Source organism: Triturus cristatus, chromosome 1_1, assembly GCF_964204655.1.
Source record: "Triturus cristatus chromosome 1_1, aTriCri1.1, whole genome shotgun sequence".
Taxonomy (NCBI): Eukaryota; Metazoa; Chordata; class Amphibia; order Caudata; family Salamandridae; genus Triturus; species Triturus cristatus.
In genome coordinates this window covers 1,126,557,302-1,126,571,259 of record NC_140579.1, presented here as the reverse complement: position 1 = coordinate 1,126,571,259, position 13,958 = coordinate 1,126,557,302, and the positions used below count along the sequence as shown (strand labels likewise).

Genomic DNA, 13,958 nt, shown 5'->3' with positions numbered 1-13,958 from the left:
TTAATTTGCTCGTGTAAGTTAGTCCACACCAAATACCACCAAGTCTATGTAAGTTCAAAATGTTTATTTCAATTTGAGAAGGTCTGTACACTGTTTTCTTATAAATGCAGCACCAACCGGAAAATCAATAACATTAAAACAATATACATTGTTACACTTATACAGTTGGGAATTAAATCATGATAACTGAACAGTGGTGGAAGGCAGCACCACCATCCCATAGCAATTTAGTTTATATAAATTCATAAATGAAGATGTGAGTGAAGGGACCCCTCACCTTAGAAGAACCTAGTACTGGTAGTTGTTGCATCATTCAGAAGCTCTGGTTCGTAGAAGGGAATCTCGCGTCTGTAATGCGAAAAATGAAATGGTGTGCGTTAGTATATTGCAACTTGCAAGCATTTCTCAGTCGTGCCAAAAAGTGTAGCATTTATGGATAAGCAATATGGACTAACAGTAACAGTAGTACACCAGTACTTCCTAAAAAAGTGGCTTGTTAATGTTTGTTGACCGCTTGTACACAGCGCGTAGACTAGACAGTAGCAGTGTGAGGCAGGTCATGTGGGCTCAAAGGTGTCTTAAGCTGCAAGGTAAAGGTAACGTCACATGTGCAAAAATAAAAGACACAAAGGTAAAATGGTAGCATGGCTAGGGCTAATTAAGCAAAGGCTACAATGATCATATATAACTATTAGAGTCTACTCTACTACTACCTGATTTGTACTAGTGATGTATGTTAGTATTAACTCATTTTTCAACCTTGCTACTGATCAATAGGGGGGAGGTGTATATGACGCCTAATAAATGTGTAATGTTTTCTAGGCGCACTACCGACCACCATTGCCGGGGCCAGCGAACAAGGCGACGCGGAGGGCGAGGATGCGGCAGTTGCTGCCGATACCGACGGTGGAGCGGTAGGGGGAGTGGCAGCACCAGTGGCAGGCGGTGGTAAGTTAGATTCATAATCCTTAACTATTGTTGAACTTGACAGTACACTCACTGCAAGGGTGTACTGTATGTATATGTATACTGTACAGTTGTGATGACTTAGGGCCCCATTAGGATGGTGGGCGTATTGCCCCGCCGGGCCGGCTGGAATTCACTGCCGACACCGCAGGGGCAAACCTCCCGCCATCCCTGTAGAAAATATTCAGACCCCCCCTGTTAGAATCCGGGGTCTCTGGTTGGCGCAGGTATGCACTTGCGACAAGCAGGGACCCTTTCCTCTAAGTCAGGGCAAAGGATCACCTCTTTAAAAATAACCCCTGCTCACCCTCTAGGTAACGTGGCGCGAGCAGTCAGGCTAGATTTCCAGAGGGCATATAGGTTAAGCGTTCAAGTTGTCCCACACAATAATCACCTCCCCACCACACAAAGACACAAGGCTGTATTTATCAAAAATAGGATTCTTTATATAAAAGGTTTTCTTTCAGGCAGGTTGCATAAATACAGTTCTCTTGGTAAAATAATCCAGTTACTCTCAAAATGCTTTAAGGGCAGTCCACAGGTTTCAAAATGGCACAGTTCTGTTTAAAATAAGTTCTTTAGGTCTTCGGGGCACTTCGTAGCGCCTTTGGGGTGCTCTGGGCAAGGTTTTGAAAGGACCGTGCCGTTTCTCACGCTTCTCGCGTGAGCACGAGTACGCTTGCCGTACCTCACGCTTCTCGCGTGAGCACCGGCAATGGTTTTCTATGCGGGTACGGTTCGGACTGTCAGGGACGCTCCGTACCTGGAGGGAAGCACCGGTACGGTGCGAACACGGCTTCCTCAGTACGGTGCGAACTCAGAGCGGGTCAAAAGGCAGTACAGTACGAACCAAGCTATTATTACAGCGCGAACCAGGATATTGGTACAGTCAGTACGGGGCAAATGTACGAGGCGAACCAGGTGATTCCCGGCGTCAGTACGGTGCGAACTTGCTTCCAGGCAGTAAATACGCTCAAACTTAAAAGGCAGTACGCTTCAAACTAACACTTGGACTCAGCCCTGGGACGATCGGTACGGTCCGTACGAAAGCAAGTACGGGTCGTACTTTTCACGCGCTGGCACAATACCTTGTAGAATTCACGGCGAAGGTGCGTGGCGGCCTCGCGGTCCAGTCCAGGGGTGTCCCACGTCGCGCTGGCGTCCCAAGTGTCCAGGGGACAGCGGAGCTTCGTGGGGCGCTCGGGCAGGATGCAGGTCGCCGCGAAGGGGGGTCAGAAGCAGGAGGGCAGTCTCGGGGGTGATTTCACAGCGCAGCGCGCTGTCAGCTTCGTACACGGCGAACCAGGGCACGGTCCTCACAAGAGCCTCCACAACCCGGCGGGGTCACAGGGGGCTCGGCGCTCAGACGCAGGACTCTCCTCCTTACTTTGCGAGCTACGGCTCGAGGGGGCAGCTGTTCACAGTGCTCGGGCTGTCAGGCCTTTACTTTGTTTGCAGCCACACCAGCAGCAGAAGTCGCGTTGCTCAGTGAGGTCAGGGGATGCTCAGGTTCTCAGGGGTCAGCTGGCAGAATCACTCCTTGGCACTTCTCCTCTTCTTCAGGAAGGTAGCGCCCACTGTTCCTGGGGCGCAGATCAGGGGGCAAGTTCACTAGCAAGCCCTTGGAGATTGTTTTCAGCACAAGTTGATTAAAAGTCTTTTCTGTAGTCTTTTCTTCCTCTCCTTCCAGCAGCAGGCACCCACTGCAGGCCAGTCTCTTAGGCAGAGAGACAGTATTCCTCCTTCAGCTTCTCCAGGTCCTTCTCCTTCAGGCAGAGGTTCGTCTTGGCGTCAACAGGATCTGATTTCTTAGGAGCCAGGCTCCTACTTTTATACACCAATTCTTTTGTTCTTTAGCGCCAGGGGGCCTGGGCCTGGCTCAGTCCAGTTTTTGGAGCACTTTGTTGTGGTGACTCTGCGCTTTCCTTTCAGCAGCAGGGCAGAGACATCAGCCGCTCCACAGGGGGCGGCGCCGGCTTTGTGCTGGCAGAGCACAGGTCTATTCAAGAGTCAGGGTGTACTCCTCCCACCCATCCTGGTGTAATCTCTCTACCCACCACCTGGCAGCCAACCTGTCTCTGGGGTTTCCCCAACCCTGCTCCTTACTGTTGCTAGGCAGAACACACACACACACAGCGCAGAGGCGGACTGAATGGCCAGATCAGTAAATACTAACTTTCTAAAAGTAGTATTTACAAACACAGGATATTAAAATAAACTTTACTAAAAGAAGTATTTTATTATTCTGAGTCCAGGCATACTAAACATGACTTTCTACCATGCTCTATGAGTCCACTGGGGTCACAGCGTGTAGTGACTCCAGCAGCCCATTCTGGCCTATGGAGAGCAGGGAGCCTTCAATAGTGAAAAACGAAAATGGCTGTAATTCACTATTAAGACATGCCACACACATCAGGGCATGTCCTACCTTATGCCTACAATGCACCCTGCCCTTGGGCCTACCAGAGGGGTGACTAATATGTAGTTAAGGGAAGGTTTAGGGACTGGCAAGTGGGGGCACTTGCGCAGTCAGCGCGACAGTACCAGACTGCGCGCAGGTTCTGCAGTGGCAGACCCTAGACATATTTTACTAGGCCGCTTCTGTGGGTGGCACAACCAGTGCTGCAGGCCCACCAGCGGTATTTGTATTTACAAGCCCTGGCACTCCTGGTGCACTTTACTAGGGGCTGACAGTAAACCAAATGACTCAATCATGGACACCAATCAATGTATACATTTTTAAAAGGGAGCACTTGCACTGTGGCACTGATCAGCAGTGTCACAGTGCTCTGAGCAGCCAACACCAACAAAACACAATGAGGCACATCAGCAAAAAGTGGAAGGGAGACTCACGCCAAGGTGCCAGGTCTAACACGTGTCCCCTCCAGCTGAAATGTGGGGAGAACTACCCTACCCCAGGGAGTTCCTCTTCACTAAGGCGGAAAAACCTGGACAGACCGTCAGCATTGGCGTGATCTGTGCCAGGGCGATGTTCCACCGTAAAGTCCATACCCTGTAGGGAGATGGACCACCTCAACAGTTTTGGGTTTTCACCCCTCATTTGCATCAACCATCTGAGGGGCCTGTGGTCGGTCTGAACCCGGAAGTGAGACCCAAACAAGTAGGGTCTTAGCTTCTTCAGCGCCCAGACCACAGCAAACGCTTCTCGCTCTATCGCACTCCACCTTTGTTCCAGTGGAAGTAACCTTCTACTAATAAAGGCTACAGGTTGGTCCCAGCCCTCCTCAGTCATCTGTGAGAGAACAGCCCCTACGCCATGCTCTGATGCGTCTGTCTGCACTAGGAATTCCTTGGAGAAGTCAGGAGCCAAGAGCACGGGCGCCGTGCACATGGCAGTTTTCAGGGTGTCAAAGGCGTTCTGACAGGTGTCAGTCCATATCACTTTTCTGGGCTGCTTCTTCGAAGTCAGCTCTGTCAAGGGGGCAACGATGCTGCAATACCCCTTGACAAACCTCCTGTAGTACCCAGTGAGTCCTAAAAAGGCCCTCACCTCCGTCTGGGTCTTTGGGGGCTCCCAAGCCAGGATGGTTTCTATCTTGGGTTGTAGGGGCGCCACCTGGCCGCTCCCCACCTGGTGTCCCAAGTACACCACGGACCCCTGCCCGATCTGACACTTGCTTGCCTTGATCGTGAGGCCTGCCTTGCGCAGTGCCATCAACACTTCCCAGAGATGTTGCAGGTGTTCTTCCCATGTGCCGCTGAACACTGCGATGTCATCCAGGTATGCTGCGCTGAACTCGGTCAGTCCAGCCAACACCTGGTTGACCAACCTCTGGAAGGTGGCAGGGGCATTCTTCATCCCAAATGGCATGACACGGAACTGGAAATGCCCATCTGGTGTGGAGAATGCAGACCTCTCTTTGGCCCCATCAGTTAAGGCGATCTGCCAGTACCCAGACGTTAGATCAAACGTGCTGAGGTACCGGGCAGCCCCTAACCGATCGATGAGCTCATCAGCTCTGGGGATGGGGTGCGCGTCAGTCTTCGTGACTGAATTGAGTCCTCTGTAGTCCACACAGAACCGGAGTTCGGGTGTGGCACCCGGCGCTGTAGCCTTTGGGACCAAGACCACTGGGCTGGCCCAAGGACTGCTGGAGGACTCAACCACCCCAAGAGCAAGCATCTTTGAGACCTCCTCTTTGATGCAGGCTCTGACCCTGTCAGTCACTCTGTAAGCCTTGTGCTTCACAGGTAAGCTGTCTCCTGTATCCACATCATGGACGCACCAATCTGTGATACCAGGAACCAGGGAGAACAGGTCAGGAAACTGCCCCAGCAGATGGCGGCAGTCATCCTGTTGCTCAGGGGTCAGGGTGGGTGAGAGGTTTACTCCATCCACTGACCCGTCCTGCTCTGAGGCTACCAAGAGGTCAGGAAGAGGTTCTGACTCCTCCTCCGTCCCATCATCGGTGGCCAAGAGCATGCCCACTTCGGACCTCTCCAAGTGGGGCTTGAGGCGATTGACATGTAGGACCCTTAAGGGGTTCCTAGGAGACTGCAAGTTCACCAAGTAGGTGACAGAACTCTTGCGCTCCACAATCTCAAAGGGTCCTGTCCACTTGTCCTGGAGTGCACAAGGCTCCACCGGGGCAAGGACCCATACCTTTTGACCAGGTTGAAGCTCAACCAGAGTGGCATTCTGGTCGTACCACCGCTTCATTTCCTCCTGGCTGGCTTCCAGATTTGCCTCAGCAAGTTGCCTGAAACGCCTAGTCTGGTTCCTGAAGGCCAGCATGTAACTAAATACATTCTGGGGAGGTTTCCTGGGAGATTGCTCCCAGCCTTCCTTGACCAGACTCAGAGGTCCACGTACAGGGTGGCCATACAGAAGCTCAAAGGGACTGAACCCCAGAGACTTCTGTGGCACCTCACGGTACGCAAAGAGAAGGCATGGTAAGAGGACGTCCCACTTACGCCTCATTGGTCCTTCAAGGCCCATGATCATGCCCTTTAGGGTTCGGTTGAATCGCTCAACCAACCCGTTTCCTTGTGGATGGTAAGGGGTGGTGAACTTGTATGTCACACCACATTCTTGCCAAAGGGATTTCATATATTTCGATATGAAATTGGTCCCCCTATCGGACACCACCTCTAGAGGGAATCCTACTCGTGAGAAAATTCCCATCAGTGCTCGTCCCACCACGGGGGCCGTCACTGTCCTCAGAGGGATGGCTTCAGGGTACCGGGTGGCATGGTCCACCAAGACCAGGATAAACCTGTTGCCCATGGCTGTCTTGGGGTCCAGTGGCCCCACAATGTCAATCCCCACTCGCTGGAATGGGGTACTGACTACAGGGAAAGGTTGGAGTGGAGCTTTCAGCTTCCTTCCACTCTTGCCACTTGCCTGGCAAGTCTGGCATGTCCTGCAGTGAGTATCAGAACTCCTGCGCATTTGGGGCCAATAAAAGTGGGTGACAAGCCTTTCAAAGGTCTTGTCCTGCCCCAAATGCCCTGCTAATGGCACGTCGTGAGCCAGCCCCAGTAGGAAGGTTCTGAACTTCTGGGGTACCACCAGCGCACGGGCTGACCCAGGTTCAGCAACCTTAGGCTCTGAGTACAGGAGGTCGTTCTCCCAGTAGATCAAGTGAGTTCCGGACTGATCACCATTGGCCTGGGCTGCAGCCTGCTGCCGCATACCCTCTAGGGAGGGGCACTCTTTCTGCTCCCTGCAGAATTCCTCCCTGGAGGGGCCTCCTTCTTGCTGCCAATGGGTCAGCTCAGGCAGGTCCCCCAGTTCGGCTGTCTGTTCCCCGGTAGGCTCCAGGGCATCCCCCTCAAGGTCTGCTTCCTCCTGGGCCGTGGGAACTTCAGGAGCCGGTTTCCCGTGCCTCCCTTGCCCTCTCTCTAAGGCCGGTTCCTGGGCCTCTCCCTCAGGCTCCAGGGTCCCTTCAACACCCCTACTGGCTGCCATTGACCGGGTGGTCACGCACGCCCAATCAGGTAAACCCACCATCCGCAGATGGGCTGTCTTCTCCACCTTTTCCCAAGGGGAGCTCTCTAAGTCATTCCCTAGGAGACAGTCTACAGGCATGGCAGTTCTCACAGCGACTTGCAGAGTACCAGAGACCCCCCCCCCCCACTCAAAGGGAACTTGAGCCATTGGACAATGACTCTCCGTGTTGTCAGCATTGACAACCCGACAATAGGCATGGGGTACGACCTGCTCTTGAGATACCAGGTGCTGCCGCACTGCAGTCACGCTGGCTCCTGTGTCTCTAAGAGCCTCTACCTTCTTCCCATTGACGGTCACCACTTGCCCATATTTCTTAGTGTTAGAGGGCAAGTTGGCTTGGGGGACCATCTCACTGTCTCCTAGTGAGACTAAGGTCATCTGGACGGGGTCCCACCAACCTTGGACTTCTACCTCCTCCCCAAAGGCTACTGTAGCCACTTGCCTGGGTGGAGCACCAGTGGGTGCGGGTTTCACATATTGGCGACACTTGGGATCACTGGCAAAGTGACCTAGTTCACCACATTTATAACATTGAGGGGGCCCCTTGGGAACAGGTTTACCTGTCGGGGCCCCTGTCTGCTTCGGGGTCGGGGGAGGCTGAGAACCCTTCTGCTGGTTCCCTTGGGGATTACTTTGGGGGCCTTTTTGGAACCCTTTCTGTTTTCCCTTGTCCCCCCCATTCTTCTGCTGGGGACCCTGCCCACCCTTGGCGGAGTCTCCCACGGGACCCTTGTGGACCCTGGTGCTGAGCCAGCGGTCCGCCTCCTCAGCAAGCTTCCTAGGGTTAGTCAGCTTGCTATCTATCAGGTGTTGGCGTAGCTCAGGAAAACAATTAAGCGACAAGTGCTCCCATGCAATTAAATCAAAGAGACCTTGGTAATCATCTACTTTGCTACCCTTCACCCAGCCATCCAGTGCTCTGCAGAAAAAGGTCACATACTCCACATACGTACCCCCCGCAATCTTGGTACACCCCCTGAACCTCTGTCTATACATTTCAGGAGTTAGCCCATATCTGGTCATTAAAGCTTCTTTCATGTGGGGGTAAGAATTCTGCATGTCTAAGGGCAAATCTAAAAGTGTGTCCCGCCCCTCACTGAGGAACCGCCCCCACAACCCCGCTCCCCAGTCTTTCTCAGGGACCCGGTGGGAGGACATGGCTACCTCATAGGCCCGGAACCATTGCCCTATGTCATCATTCCTGTAGAACTCTTTAACTACATCTTTTGGGATGTACACCCTTGACTCTACCTGCACCGGTGTTGCGCTGCCACCAGAGGGAGTGTTCTCCAAACTTTTCTCTTTGATCGCCAGTTCCCTCATTCTGGCGTTGTGCTCCATCAGGATCTTTCTCTCCTCAAGAGCCATTCTCTTTTCTTCTAGATCCAGCTTTTTGCTTTCCAGCTCCAATTGACCATCTATTTTCAGTTTTGCCAAAGTGACTTGTTGCTCTCTTGCGGCCTGTCTGTCTGTCAGCTCCTCTGGTGACAGACCTCTGCCCGCACTGTGGATGCTCTCCGCTGGTTCCACTAGGTCAATCTCCTCAGGTACAACATCCTCAGCTGCACCCCTTGATTCCATCCAGGCTTTCAGCGCCTTGTAGATCTGTGGTTTGAGCTTGCACCCCACATGTGGAACCTTGAACTTCTTGCAGAAGTACTTGAGTTGCCTTCTTGTGTAGTCGTCCAGTTTTGACGCATCCCATTCCCATTCCATCTCAGAGGCTTCAGATGCTGTGCTGTTTGAGCCCGGCATGGCTTCAAACGCAAGGGATCTTCTTTTTCCTTGGCAAGCGAAAATTAAAACTTGAAAAAGTTCTGTGGTTTAAGCTACTGGACTGTGCAATGGTTAGTAATCACTGCGCAGACACCAAGAACGCAAATCCGTAAATCCCACCGCTGCCACCAATGTTAGAATCCGGGGTCTCTGGTTGGCGCAGGTATGCACTTGCGACAAGCAGGGACCCTTTCCTCTAAGTCAGGGCAAAGGATCACCTCTTTAAAAATAACCCCTGCTCACCCTCTAGGTAACGTGGCGCGAGCAGTCAGGCTAGATTTCCAGAGGGCATATAGGTTAAGCGTTCAAGTTGTCCCACACAATAATCACCTCCCCACCACACAAAGACACAAGGCTGTATTTATCAAAAATAGGATTCTTTATATAAAAGGTTTTCTTTCAGGCAGGTTGCATAAATACAGTTCTCTTGGTAAAATAATCCAGTTACTCTCAAAATGCTTTAAGGGCAGTCCACAGGTTTCAAAATGGCACAGTTCTGTTTAAAATAAGTTCTTTAGGTCTTCGGGGCACTTCGTAGCGCCTTTGGGGTGCTCTGGGCAAGGTTTTGAAAGGACCGTGCCGTTTCTCACGCTTCTCGCGTGAGCACGAGTACGCTTGCCGTACCTCACGCTTCTCGCGTGAGCACCGGCAATGGTTTTCTATGCGGGTACGGTTCGGACTGTCAGGGACGCTCCGTACCTGGAGGGAAGCACCGGTACGGTGCGAACACGGCTTCCTCAGTACGGTGCGAACTCAGAGCGGGTCAAAAGGCAGTACAGTACGAACCAAGCTATTATTACAGCGCGAACCAGGATATTGGTACAGTCAGTACGGGGCAAATGTACGAGGCGAACCAGGTGATTCCCGGCGTCAGTACGGTGCGAACTTGCTTCCAGGCAGTAAATACGCTCAAACTTAAAAGGCAGTACGCTTCAAACTAACACTTGGACTCAGCCCTGGGACGATCGGTACGGTCCGTACGAAAGCAAGTACGGGTCGTACTTTTCACGCGCTGGCACAATACCTTGTAGAATTCACGGCGAAGGTGCGTGGCGGCCTCGCGGTCCAGTCCAGGGGTGTCCCACGTCGCGCTGGCGTCCCAAGTGTCCAGGGGACAGCGGAGCTTCGTGGGGCGCTCGGGCAGGATGCAGGTCGCCGCGAAGGGGGGTCAGAAGCAGGAGGGCAGTCTCGGGGGTGATTTCACAGCGCAGCGCGCTGTCAGCTTCGCACGGCGAACCAGGGCACGGTCCTCACAAGAGCCTCCACAACCCGGCGGGGTCACAGGGGGCTCAGCGCTCAGACGCAGGACTCTCCTCCTTACTTTGCGAGCTACGGCTCGAGGGGGCAGCTGTTCACGGTGCTCGGGCTGTCAGGCCTTTACTTTGTTTGCAGCCACACCAGCAGCAGAAGTCGCGTTGCTCAGTGAGGTCAGGGGATGCTCAGGTTCTCAGGGGTCAGCTGGCAGAATCACTCCTTGGCACTTCTCCTCTTCTTCAGGAAGGTAGCGCCCACTGTTCCTGGGGCGCAAATCAGGGGGCAAGTTCACTAGCAAGCCCTTGGAGATTGTTTTCAGCACAAGTTGATTAAAAGTCTTTTCTGTAGTCTTTTCTTCCTCTCCTTCCAGCAGCAGGCACCCACTGCAGGCCAGTCTCTTAGGCAGAGAGACAGTATTCCTCCTTCAGCTTCTCCAGGTCCTTCTCCTTCAGGCAGAGGTTCGTCTTGGCGTCAACAGGATCTGATTTCTTAGGAGCCAGGCTCCTACTTTTATACACCAATTCTTTTGTTCTTTAGCGCCAGGGGGCCTGGGCCTGGCTCAGTCCAGTTTTTGGAGCACTTTGTTGTGGTGACTCTGCGCTTTCCTTTCAGCAGCAGGGCAGAGACATCAGCCGCTCCACAGGGGGCGGCGCCGGCTTTGTGCTGGCAGAGCACAGGTCTATTCAAGAGTCAGGGTGTACTCCTCCCACCCATCCTGGTGTAATCTCTCTACCCACCACCTGGCAGCCAACCTGTCTCTGGGGTTTCCCCAACCCTGCTCCTTACTGTTGCTAGGCAGAACACACACACACACAGCGCAGAGGCGGACTGAATGGCCAGATCAGTAAATACTAACTTTCTAAAAGTAGTATTTACAAACACAGGATATTAAAATAAACTTTACTAAAAGAAGTATTTTATTATTCTGAGTCCAGGCATACTAAACATGATTCTCCAGTATTTGGGGTGTCTTTCATAGATTCACATGCTTGAATATTCCCCGTCGTCGAAGTGGGAGTCCCACGGTATATATAAAAAGCAATAAGTATCATGTATATATACATATACACATACATAACCACATAAGAGTATATACATACCCAAATAAACTTATATATATATAGTTCAAATAACATATCAAGTTAAAATACCATAGGATAGTATTGAGACATAGGAAAGCATTGAGAAAAAGATTCACTTTGCTAACATATCACTGTCATTTTATAGTCCAAACTCCAGCCAATCAGGCGCTAGCACCCTCTAGAACCTTCTCCTCAGAGGCTCAGGCCCTCAGATTTTCTACCGCACGTCGTGTGAAGGGAGTCTCCCTGAGCTCTGCTCAGTTCTTCATCTGGTTTGAGGTTTTTTTTATCTCTCATCATGTCTGCAAGTAAGAAATCTCTTTTCCGTCCTTGTTCATCTTGCGGAAAGTTAAGACTTTTCTCTGAGGATCCCCATGAGAAATGTATTTATTGTCTGTATCCTGATCATAAGGTGGCTAATTGTAAGATCTGCAGAACTTTCTCTCACAAAACTTTGAAAGATAGAGAAGGTCGCCTTTTAATATGGCTTCAAAAACTGAAGGACACAGACAACCCACTTTCTGAGGTGGAAAGTGTAGCCTCTGTCAAAACAGGAGTCTCCTCAAAGCGTGGAAGTGTCCAGGACTTGCCATCTCCTTTTCTGAAAAAGAAGAGACTTCACCTTGAGGAAGTGTCTACAGGCAAAGTCTCTGTTACCACGTCTGCGCCCCCGAGACGTAGCTCTCAGGCGTCTTTGACTCCGTCAGCACATGTTTCCAGTCAGAAACTTTCAAAACCGTCGACGGGCCAGTCGACGGCCCCTCCGTCGACGAGATCGGCTACTTCATCAGCCTCGTCGACGACGGTGACGACGGTATCGAGCAGATATCCTTCGTCGACGACACTGACTTCGTCGACGTCTTCTCCGTCGACGGTAGTATGTGTGTCTCTTAGAACTGTCTCGTCGACGATACCACTCACTTCTTTGTCGACGACTGGGAAGCTGGCGCTTCCGTCGACGTCTACAACTCCGTCGACGATGGATAAAAAGAAGAAGAGGAAATCTTCCTCGTCGACGACAGCCCCGTCGACGACAGCCTCGTCGACGACAGCCACACCGTCGAAAACAGCCACACCGTCGACGACAGCCCCGTCGACGACAGCCACCCCGTCGACGGCAGTCCCGTCGACGGCAGCCTCCTCGTCGACGACAGCTCCGTCGCCGATTGCTTCGTCGACGGTCGCCTCGACGACGACAGGGTCAAATTTTGCGACAATGCCATTGGTGCCAATGTCAACGCCAGCACTGGGGTCTGTGGACAGCTCCTTAATGCTACGTCGTAAGGCCATGCTAGACCCAGTTATGTTACCACGTGGACCACGGCCACCTCGTCAACTATTTCCCTCAGGGGATGAGGACGATTCGGATGAGGGCGATCAGTCTCTTTTTCGGGATGCTCATAGTCCTTCTGAGCTCCATATAAAGTGCCAAGAGTCTGAGGAGGATGAATACTATGAACAGGAAGAAGAGCAAAATCCCTCTGCTCCGGTTCCTATGGTGCAGCTTCCTGTGCAGCTTATTTCCAACCTCCAATATATGTTGGAAGATTATAATCGTCGTTTTCCAGCATCCCCTCAAAATTCTCAACGTGAAGCGCCATCTGAGGTTCCACCTCATCCTATATTGCCAACGATACCCACGCCCTCCATACCTGCACTGCCTTCCAATGTAGAGGAGGATAATATGGACAATCTTGATACGGAAGAGGGTGAGCTCCCAGAGGACGACTCTATGGCGGACTGGGATGACTACCAAATCAATTCGCCCGCATCACCGCCAAGGTCACCAGTCAACTCGCCACCTGTCGACATAACAGGGTTCCATCAGCTGATGGAGAGAGCAGCGCAACGCTTTCACCTTCCCATGGTGGTTAGGGAAGAGGACTGTTTCTTGTACGACTTCAAGTCCCAGCCTCAGAAACAAGTACGAGCTGTGCCAATCATAGACTTCATATGGAATGAAGGCATAAAATTAATGAAGACACCTAATTCTATTCCGGCGGTGCTCCCACGCCTGGAGAAAAAATATAAAGCTCCGGATTCTTCCCCAGCCTGCTTGGTGTCTCAACCTAAGCCGGACTCAGTGATCACACAAGCGGCACAGCGCCGCTCCAAGAATCCATCATCTCCAATGTCATAGGCAAGAAGTTTTCCACCATGGCGTCAACAACGGTCCGGGCTGCGAATTCCTTGGCAATCCTCGGCCGTTATGATAGACAGATGTGGTCGGACATGGCTGCATTGATCAAGCTTATACCGGAGGATTCTAGAGCGGAAGCTCAGAAGATCCTGCAAGAGGGTGAGAGGGCGTCATCCGAGATCATTGACTGCTCTGTTGACATCGCATCCACCGGTTTCCGCCAATTGGCGGGAGCAGCCGTCCTAAGGAGACAGGGCTGGCTTCGATCAACCTCTTTTCGGCAAGAGGTCCAGGCTAAGATTTTGGACATGCCATATGACGGGGAGTCATTATTCGGCCAGCATGTGGAAGATGCCTTGCAAACCATTAAAAAGGACACGGATACGGCTCGTTCCCTCGGCACTCTACAGTTTAAGAAGCAGCCCTTTCGAGGTGCGCGCGGCCGCGGCACCTCCTCATCATCATCCTTTCGTGGCTCCTCGTCCCAATACCGCTCGTACAATCAAGGGCAACAACGGTACTTTTCACAACCGCAGCAGTCCTACAGACAGCAAACTAGCAAGTCATTTAGAGGAAAGTCGAATTACAGAGGAAATTCAACCAAGAAGCAGTGACTCTGTACGGACAAAACTTCCTTTTCCCAGTTGTCCTCTAGTTCTTGTTGGAGGAAAAATCTCCCAATTCTTTTCAACCTGGTCCTCAATCACTTCGGACCGCTGGGTTCTGGATATTATTTCAAGGGGCCACGCCCTAAAGTTTGTGAAGG

At 51.9% G+C, this 13,958-nt stretch overlaps 1 protein-coding gene across 1 annotated transcript in view; it reads left to right on the top strand.

Annotated features, from left to right (window-relative positions):
* Positions 1-13,958, top strand: part of LOC146871718 (uncharacterized) — an 82,533-nt gene that overhangs the window by 63,393 nt on the left and 5,182 nt on the right. Inside the window, exon 3 of the mRNA XM_085651210.1 lies at positions 823-948. Coding sequence (XP_085507336.1) covers positions 823-948 — 126 coding nt within the window. The remainder of the gene's footprint in view (positions 1-822; positions 949-13,958) is intronic.